This window comes from Nerophis lumbriciformis, linkage group LG35 (genome assembly GCF_033978685.3).
Source record: "Nerophis lumbriciformis linkage group LG35, RoL_Nlum_v2.1, whole genome shotgun sequence".
Classification (NCBI taxonomy): Eukaryota; Metazoa; Chordata; class Actinopteri; order Syngnathiformes; family Syngnathidae; genus Nerophis; species Nerophis lumbriciformis.
Genome location: NC_084582.2, coordinates 23,933,316 through 23,943,078, shown reverse-complemented (window position 1 = coordinate 23,943,078; position 9,763 = coordinate 23,933,316). Strand labels below are relative to the sequence as shown.

The following is a 9,763-nucleotide window of genomic DNA, read 5'->3' as shown; positions in this document are numbered from 1 at the left end:
TTGAAGGGTCGTAAAATCAAAACCGGAGCCGGTATTAAAACTCTTTCGCCAACTTTTAATCAGAAGGGTTCAATCTCTCTCCTGTGTTGGTTTGAAGCCGAAACAACAAACGCGCTCAGAGGAGATAATGTTTGAAGAAAGGTGACCGGTTTTTACAAAAATGTTTTGAAGGGGTAATAGCAAACTTCCTGTTGATTTTTGTTGGGGGTTGTCAATCCATGAAATGTAGGTCTAAGTGAGACCTACATAGAGGTTTTTGTTTCATGTCTCTCCGACTTTCCTAGTGGGAGTAACATGCAGTTTTGTCATTTTTTTCTTCCGAGGAGCAGTTTTTTCTGCATTTTATAAAAAAATTGCGGTAGAGCACAATTTTTAGATTTGGGGTTAGGTTTTTTCATTAGATCGCAGTCCTGATGTGTGTGTTCAGTTAGGTGAGTTTTGAAGCATGTTAAGGGGGTCAAATTACAGCTCAAAGAGGCAAAAGTGACCGTTTTTAGTACTTTTTTGTCTTGAAGGGGGAATTGCCAACTTCCTGTTGATTTTAGCCCGAGAATGTACCATTATGAAAGCTAGGTCTGAGTCAGACCTACATAGAGGTTTTTGTTTCATGTCTCTCCGACCTTCCTAGTGGGAGTTACAGGCAGTCTAGTTGTTTTTTTTCCTAGGGGGCGCTAGAGCGCAATTTTGAGTTTTGCTGTTCGTTTTTTTTATCAAAAGGCAATTTTCGCAGGTCCTGACGTGTGGGTCAAATATGGTGAGTTTTGAAGCATGTTAAGGGGGTCAAATTACAGCTCAAAGAGGCGGCGGAATAATAAAACCTTACAATTACAATAGGGTCCTCTGTCCCAAAGGGACATTGCAGTCCTTAACAGTTTTTGACTCACAATTGGGTTGAAGATGGTATAGTTTATTGCAAATCAACAGGCTAACTTGTGGAACTTGGGTAAATACAGCTAGATTTTTGAGGTTGTACTGCATCTCTGGACTCCAACTTTTCATGCTACATCACATCCCCAACAAATAATCAATAGTGTGACTAGATGGGCAAGTTGTGGGTGGTAATGGAAGGAAGTGCTCCATAACAGCAAGTCTACTTCTGTGTAAAAGAGCAGACATGTTGGATTGATGAGTGTATTTGTGTACTTGAACAGAAATAGACCCTGCCTCTCACTCACATCCATTTCTGTTTGTTGGGCCTAATGAGGCTGAGTGCTGAGAAACCCAATGCTAATCAAATTGTGCTCCAAAGTCATTAAGTCCGCAAGCTACTGAAAGCTGGAAAATAAGTCAGTAGAGTGTGTGAAAAACAATGAGGCTGGCTTTTGTAAAACAGGTGTATTGAAGAAAGCAGTTAAATGATGCATTGAGATCAAGTCACTGTCCTGTGCATGAGTCCATGGAGTTCTTGTCCACTTGTCACGTCAAATACAAGAAACTTGCCATTCTTGATGCAAGATTTGTTACTCTCCGATTTATTTGACAGTAAGTGGTCCAAACTGGACGATTCCCTCTGTAAAAAAAAAAAAAAAACACATTTGAGGAAAAAAAAAAAATCAGAATCAGTTTAACACAACCACTTAAGTTCTTACACTATTACTAAATTGTAGATTTGGTTGAAGCTTTCAAATGATGGTAAGGTGATACAACTGCAGAGACTACCAGGCAGTTATTTGACAAATGCATCCACAGTATATTTGGACACGTTGTTGATTGTAACAATGCAAATCGGGCGAGCTGTTTAAAGTACATGAGACAAACAGGCTTAGGCAGCTGTAATTAGCAACACTCTTGCTGCAAAAACTAAACATGGTGTAGCTACCAAATTAACATTTGATGGAAATGACAATGAAGACAGTTACAGCCACCTAGTGGGGAAAATAAGGCATGTATAATTTAGAGAGATGGGAATATAGTTGAGGTTAGGTGGTAGGTTCAAGACCCTGACAGCCTGCACATTCGCAGATACATTTGCACAACATACTCACCTGCTTCATAGTCTACTCCTCTCTTGGTCAGTCGAGAAGAGGACTGCTGAGATTTGTGACTTTGAGACATTTTTGGACGGACCCACAGAAAACTAGTCGGTTGTTGAGGTTTGTTCTGAGCAAAGTTCTGCTCTGATTTTGTGGCTAGCCTCGTTTCTGTGTTTGTTTGTTTTTCTTTGACTGCAAGAGGATCGCAGGATCTACAGACCTGGTCTTTCCCGTCCACGGACCACCATCTGCACAAGGAAACAAACAAAAAGAAAAGAAGTGTACTTGTGTAAAATAAGTTTCAAGCCAAGTGTAATATATTGTTAGACTAAAAGGATATTACTTTTTGTCAACAAAAGAGCAGGCCCTGTTGTGAGAGCTGATGGCTGAAGTGGCTGGGACAGCCCTTAACCAGCAGGTGATGTAAACCTTTGGAAAACAGTTTATTAAAAAGGTTTCCAAAACTTTAAATCTGACTTAAAACAAAAATGTATAGTGGCTAATTCAGCGGCAGGGGTGATGTTAACCTGACTACTGGGCCCTTGGTGGAACCTGAACGCATCCAGCTGAAATCGAAGAGTGTGCTCTTCAAGCCTGGACAGGAAGTGAGAGCTGGAGTTGGTCAGCAAAGCGTCCATGAGACATCTGGTTAGGGGGAAAAACAAATTGAATTCAAGTGGGACATTCCTTCTGATTTTACAGCTGCATGATGATGCCTTCAGGTTAATCAGTACTCACCCACGCTCAATAAAGTTGTATCTTAACAGGGCTTGCGGGTCAGGACTGTCTGTGGCCACGCAATGGTCGACGAAAACTCGCAAGGGTTTGTGTTTTCGGACCACAGCAGATGCTTCAAAGTGCATGGGGTCGCCCAAGAAGTAAGTGTGAGACCGCCTCTCAAACTGCCAGTTGTCTTGAATAACACAAGTCTCATTTCAATATTATCATCGCTAATCGTAAACAAGCGTTAACAGAAGAGGAAGATACCAGTCATAAGGCGCAGATGGAGGTCTATGTAATGGTGAGCTGAGATTACAGACACCAAAGGAACCCAGGTGGGGTGCAGAGAAATGCCATCCACCGGATACTTCCTGGAACAAGTAGACAAAATATTTTATTGGCTGAAAACAAACAGTCATCCCTCACCTCATTGCACTTCAAATATTACATTTTCACATATCTGATTTATTTTTAAGCATATTCCACAACATAGTTGCCCTAAATGAAGCATTTAAAAAGGGGAACTGTATTTGAGAATTTTTCCTATGATTGACAATCATAAAAAGACATGACTGATATTTATTTTAATGCATTCTAAATCTTACACAAATAAGTCCCCTTACAGCAGAGCTTCACTATTTCACCCATAAAACGCGAGAACCATTCAAAAATCGCCAATACTCCATTTACATTATGGACTATATTAACCAAGTACTGGTGATATTGTAATTACAAACGCCAAAACATAATTATTTAGAAAGGCGCCATGATCATTTACGGATATGCCTATGTTTACATCGGGTGGTCTGCTGCTTCCTCGCTCCTTGTAAGTTTCTTAGAGATCATAAATCATGCCTCTCACCAGAAAAAGCGATGGCTGAGAATTTAATTTGACAAGTTGGGACACTTTGACAGCCGTTTCGAACATGGAACTGGCGACGACATGAAAAGCGCTTGTTCCTTTCCGATCCTGTGTAAAATTTAGGTTAGTATTGGCCATACAGTTTCGATACCAATATTTGTGCAAATACATCGGTGTTTGATAAATGTGCCGTTTTAATATTAGGTGACTCAAATTGAATTCAATAAAAATAGTCAGTTAAAGTTGACAGTAGCAGTTGTATTTCAATGACTGTCAGTGTAATTTAAGGACCTATACTCTATGAAATCCACTTTAGATGATTAATTCTTTAGCTAAGTGAGCCTATTTACGTAAGATTTTCTGAAGATATCAATCATCTAGTTAATTATTCATATGCATTTCCTCAAATGACTGAAGTATCAACATTTTGATTATACAGCATAATGATCTGGTACCGGCGGTGTCGATTTTCAAGTATCGAGCCGCACATTACTAGGAGGGCGCTCATATTGTTGAAAAATGCATTTAGAAGGTAGTGTAGCGATTATGCTGTAGCTATGAAAATATTTCATTCATAATTAATGATTCCTACTTTGCGGAAATTATTCGCAGTCATGTCCTGAACCACTTCAACAAATCAAGGTGTCCACATACTTGTCAAAATGGCACTCGACTGGGATAGATGCTGCATCCAGTCGAAACAAGCCCTCCATTGACGGCTCGGGCGAGTAGACCAGCATGTTGGAATAGATGATCATTTCTCCAGTTGACTAGAATCAAGGAATTAAGGCAGTTAATGTACATTTAAAAAAAAAAAGGTAAAATCCAAGCAGACAAGTGGTCGAAAATGGACAGATGGACTAATCACTCTTACGCCACAACAGAATTACACAACAGTGGATCTTTAGGAGTTAAATGTTGGTGCCACTTCATATAAAGCAGTTTAGAGAGTGCATATCAACTTGTATGAGTCATTGACATGTTTTCGTTACAGGTCTAATCTCTCGGGTTTTGCTGGATTCAACCAATACATTTAACCTTGACATTCATGATTTCCAGGCCATGTAAAATGTGACGCAGGGCTCGAATTTAACCACGGCAACTACTTGCCGTGACCACCGTTGATTTTTTACTTGATAATGGACAAGGCATATAATGGTCAACGGCATGATAATTCACGATAAAATTCCAGATGGTTAGTCATACTGTCTCCTTTAAATATTACTGATGTCCGTCATTTATTTCTGCATTTTAGGCTACACGAAGTCAGGCGCATGAGTACTGGAGCCGTTTAGTTTATTAATCCTGGCGGACTGACAGTTAATTTTGCTCCAGGGGAATCGCCTCGTAGTGTACTTATTCAACAGGCCTGCATGTCACACTAAGGGTGGCTGTATAACCAACGCCAACACTGTCTTAAATCTGCCATATAGTCAGACCTCACTAAACATTACATTTCGGGAGAATATTTGCACCGCAACACAACAGAACATACCCAGAATTCCTTGCAGCACCAACTCTTCCGGGACTCTACAGTCCTTTTCTTTCACTTCCTGTCGTGTGTTTAAGAGCGCACTGCTGTGTTTAGATGGAAACAGGTGTGGACAATATTGGAGACAGACATACTTGTCCCCACACAAAGTATACAGCGAAGGAGAAAAACTATATGATGTTGCTTTCATTTTGACAATTCAGCATCCATCAGTTTCTGCGACTGAGAGTTAATGAGGTGAGGAAACACCTGTCACTCTTGTTTTTTTTGTTGTGGGCCAAACTGTTGTGCTGAACCACAAGGGGGCGTTGGGGAAGAACACATCTTGCTCATTAGACTTTATCTTCATTAGCAAAACTACTTTGTGTGTTTTTTTTTTTTTTTACATTACTTGTGTTTTTTAATTTAAAAACCATCTGACACATCATTTTGTTAATGTTTTATTGTGTATAGTTCATTCCTATACGACAATGGATCTGTCCTGATACAGCATCTACATAACTTTAAAAAAAAAATACTTCCCTCTATCAAAAAGGTGAAAATAGAGATAAAGGCATCATGAAATGACAAAAATCTGACAAGTTTATATTATTAATTTTTTTTTAAACTGTACATGTATGCATGCGGCAGCACGGTGGAAGAGGGGTTAGTGCATCTGCCTCACAATACGAAGGTCCTAAGTAGTCTTGGGTTCAATCCCGGGCTCGGGATCTTTCTGTGTAGAGTTTGCATGTCCTACCCGTGACTGCGTGGGTTCCCTCCGGGTACTCCGGCTTCCTCCCACTTCCAAAAACATGCACCTGGGGATAGGTTGATTGGCAACACTAAATTGGCCCTAGTGTGTGGATGTGAGTGTGAATGTTGTCTGTCTATCTGTGTTGGCCCTGCGATGAGGGGAGACTTGTCCAGGGTGTACCCCGCCTTCCGCCCGATTGTAGCTGAGATAGGCTCCAGCGCCCCCCGCGACCCCAAAGGGAATAAGCGGTAGAAAATGGATGGATGGATGTATGCATGCATGCTTTGGAGCCCATGCCTGGAAAGAAAATAATGTTTGCCTTGGTGCCTTAAAATAAATAAATGATAAATGGGTTATACTTGTATAGCGTTTTTCTACCTTCAAGGTACTCAAAGCACTTTGACAGTATTTCCACATTCACAAACTGATGGCGGGAGCTGCCATGCAAGGCGCTAACCAGCAGCCATCAGGAGCAAGGGGTGAAGTGTCTTGCCCAAGGACACAACAGACGTGACTAGGATGGTAGAAGGTGGGGATTGAACCCCAGTAACCATTAACCCTCCGATTGCTGGCACGGCCACTCTACCAACTTCGCTACGCCGTCCCTAATATGACTAGTCCTTTAAGGCAACACTTGCCTTGACCTTAAAAAGTTAAAATTCGAGGCCTGGTGAGGTGCTGAATCTGGCCCCCGTGCCACCAGTTTATCACCTCGGCTCTAAAGAGTGATTGGGGTCAATTAAAAATGGCAAAACTGAATCAGGTAGACCCTTATAATTGTGCAACCATTTTAAAGATTTTGAAACCACAATACATGGTGTTTACGTGACGTCACACATCCGGGTTATCCCGGGTCATCCGCCATCTTGGGAGGCAAACAAAACACACCTGGCCTAGTTGACACGCTTCACGATGATTGACAATAGCTTCGAGCAAACACTGGTGAAAGGCGCATAATGGTTATTTCCTGTTGGGTGAATGGATGTACAAATCGACGGGATGGATCAGTGCAGCGAGGATTTTTCAGTATTCCTAAAATTAGACACAACGAAGGAGAACAGACAAGGAAAATCAGCGAGGAGAGACGACGCTTGTGGTTGGCAAGCATCAACAGGAAAGAGGAGCCATCTCAACATTCCAAAATATGTTCTGATCACTTTGTAACAGGTAGGATTACGTCTCAATCTGTTTATTAAACATTTTAGAACGATGTATTGTTTATTTTTTTGTCAATTTGCTATTCTCGAAGCCCTTTATGGGATGGACCACGAAAGCGAAAGCCCCCCCCCTCAGGATATATAGCGCCCATCTCAGCCCAGGTTGCTTGTACACGAAATGAGTTGTAGATCTCAATGGATAAAATATTTAGGTATCAACCTTGTCATAAGTTAGAGTCCGACGTGTCCTCGCTAAACACATGGTTTTAATGTACGTTATATATACATACCCTGCCCACTACAAGCACTTTCTCGTTTGCAGTCATGCTTTTAACGTCGCTGACCCATCCGTTAATAAACTGGTTGTACGCCTCCAGAGACTTGAATGCCCTCAATTCCTCCATTGTATAGGCACTGGTGTAATTGACGAGGTAGTTCAAAATGTCTATGTACGTTATGGCCGGGAGGCATTTGTGGTCATACGTGAAACTTTGTTTCGGCACTTCGTACGGGTCAACGCCTATGCATTGTGTCTTCTGGTTGTATCTTTCCAACGTCTGGTTGTCCAAGCCTTCTTTATACTTCTTTTTTGCTGGTTTCTCGGCCATTATGCATACGTTTGTGAACGGGTTCGATGAATTTGCTGATGTTGTACCGGTGCGCTTGCCTTTTAAAATGGCGGATCGCGCGGAGCATCATGGGAAATCAGTCGGGCGTGAAAACTATGTATACAAGCCATTTTTATGAGAGGTTTAAGTTCCAACTGTAAAACTTACCGAGAGTCGAGTCCCGCAGTCCAGCAGGTCTGCCCGGATAGTAAACGTCCGCTCTCCCGTGGGGGAAGCACGGCATGACCGCCCGCTACTCGCCGGCCCCGAACCCAGACTCAGATGTTCCGGCTCCAGCAGAAGTCCCGTGTCGAATAAGTCGGCTTGGACCACCACCTCGATGGCGTCCGAGTAACACGTGACACTGACGGGCTTCGAAGGACCAGCGACGTCCTGAGGCTGCACAGAAGCAAAAGACGTCCTGCTCGGGCCTTGAACTTTGCGCGGGTTGTAAGACGCATGGCGGCTCTCTGCGATGGTAAAGGCAACAAGAAGAACCAGAGGCCCACACCAGGAGTTTCGGGTCTTGCTGCTTTTCATTTTTGGGTTGGAAGTTCAAAATGTGCCACACATTAGCCGAAATAACCTGAAGCCAGTCAGTCAACACTAACATGTGCCAGCTAACCACCAAGCGAGCCAACCTTCCTTATAAGCCATTGCTGAGGTCTCTTAATGAGCCAAAATTGGCGCCAGGTGTCTCTCTAGCTGACGTCATTTCCGGTTTATTTCCGGTTCTTCTTCACGTCCACTTATACATTCTGCATTTTTTAAATATTGATGTGCTGGGATATATACCGACATTAAAACAATATATATTCAACCTTTATTTAAACAGATAAAAAAAATGTTGTGATTTAAAATGAGAAATGTCCGATAATATTAGCCAGCCGATATTATCGGCCGATAAATGCGTTAAAATGCAATATCGGAAATTATCGGTATCCGTTTTTTATCATCAGCACAAACCCGTTCAAGATTAGACAAACAGTGTACAGGGTCACAGAACAGGAACACTGATGGTTCGCCACAAGGCGCCCCGTAAAAGATGGGAAAAATGTAAACGTGGAGGAAGAATGAGTAAAAAAAAAAATACAATCTAGACTGGGCTCCTAAGGGGGCCCAGGCTGGAGTGGGAAAAAAACCTCCATAGCAAAGCACATGTATACAGGTAAAAGCCAGTAAATTAGAATATTTTGAAAAACTTGATTTATTTCAGTAATTGCATTCAAAAGGTGTAACTTGTACATTATATTTATTCATTGCACACAGACTGATGCATTCAAATGTTTATTTCATTTAATTTTGATGATTTGAAGTGGCAACAAATGAAAATCCAAAATTCCGTGTGTCACAAAATTAGAATATTGTGTAAGGCTAATACAAAAAAGGGATTTTTAGAAATGTTGGCCAACTGAAAAGTATGAAAATGAAAAATATGAGCATGTACAATACTCAATACTTGGTTGGAGCTCCTTTTGCCTCAATTACTGCGTTAATGCGGCGTGGCATGGAGTCGATGAGTTTCTGGCACTGCTCAGGTGTTATGAGAGCCCAGGTTGCTCTGATAGTGGCCTTCAACTCTTCTGCGTTTTTGGGTCTGGCATTCTGCATCTTCCTTTTCACAATACCCCACAGATTTTCTATGGGGCTAAGGTCAGGGGAGTTGGCGGGCCAATTTAGAACAGAAATACCATGGTCCGTAAACCAGGCACGGGTAGATTTTGCGCTGTGTGCAGGCGCCAAGTCCTGTTGGAACTTGAAATCTCCATCTCCATAGAGCAGGTCAGCAGCAGGAAGCATGAAGTGCTCTAAAACTTGCTGGTAGACGGCTGCGTTGACCCTGGATCTCAGGAAACAGAGTGGACCGACACCAGCAGATGACATGGCACCCCAAACCATCACTGATGGTGGAAACTTTACACTAGACTTCAGGCAACGTGGATACTGTGCCTCTCCTGTCTTCCTCCAGACTCTGGGACCTCGATTTCCAAAGGAAATGCAAAATTTGCATGGTTGGGTGATGGTTTGGGGTGCCATGTCATCTGCTGGTGTCGGTCCACTCTGTTTCCTGAGATCCAGGGTCAACGCAGCCGTCTACCAGCAAGTTTTAGAGCATTTCATGCTTCCTGCTGCTGACCTGCTCTATGGAGATGGAGATTTCAAGTTCCAACAGGACTTGGCGCCTGCACACAGCGCAAAATCTACCCGTGCCTGG

General features: G+C 42.3%; 1 protein-coding gene across 1 annotated transcript; it reads right to left on the bottom strand.

Annotated features, from left to right (window-relative positions):
- Window positions 1-1,320: 1,320 nt before the first annotated feature.
- On the bottom strand, window positions 1,321-8,169 carry LOC133575173 (zona pellucida sperm-binding protein 3-like). The gene is made up of 8 exons (XM_061927727.2): window positions 7,717-8,169; window positions 4,210-4,325; window positions 2,961-3,064; window positions 2,712-2,886; window positions 2,501-2,618; window positions 2,317-2,402; window positions 1,986-2,221; window positions 1,321-1,510 (listed from the first exon to the last, which is right to left on the bottom strand). Exons 1-8 carry the CDS (start codon window positions 8,086-8,088, stop codon window positions 1,473-1,475), a joined length of 1,245 nt encoding a protein of 414 aa, XP_061783711.2. The 5' UTR covers window positions 8,089-8,169; the 3' UTR covers window positions 1,321-1,472.
- Window positions 8,170-9,763: the final 1,594 nt, after the last annotated feature.

Excerpts from the sequence above, each read along its gene's own strand:
- LOC133575173 (XM_061927727.2), bottom strand. The coding sequence starts at position 8,088 with ATGAAAAGCAGCAAGACCCGAAACTCCTGGTGTGGGCCTCTGGTTCTT. Across the intron at positions 2,887-2,960 it reads CCATCTGCGCCTTATGACTG|ACAACTGGCAGTTTGAGAGG; the intron begins GTATCTTCCTCT and ends GTGTTATTCAAG. Across the intron at positions 1,511-1,985 it reads AGGAGTAGACTATGAAGCAG|AGGGAATCGTCCAGTTTGGA; the intron begins GTGAGTATGTTG and ends TTTTTTTTACAG.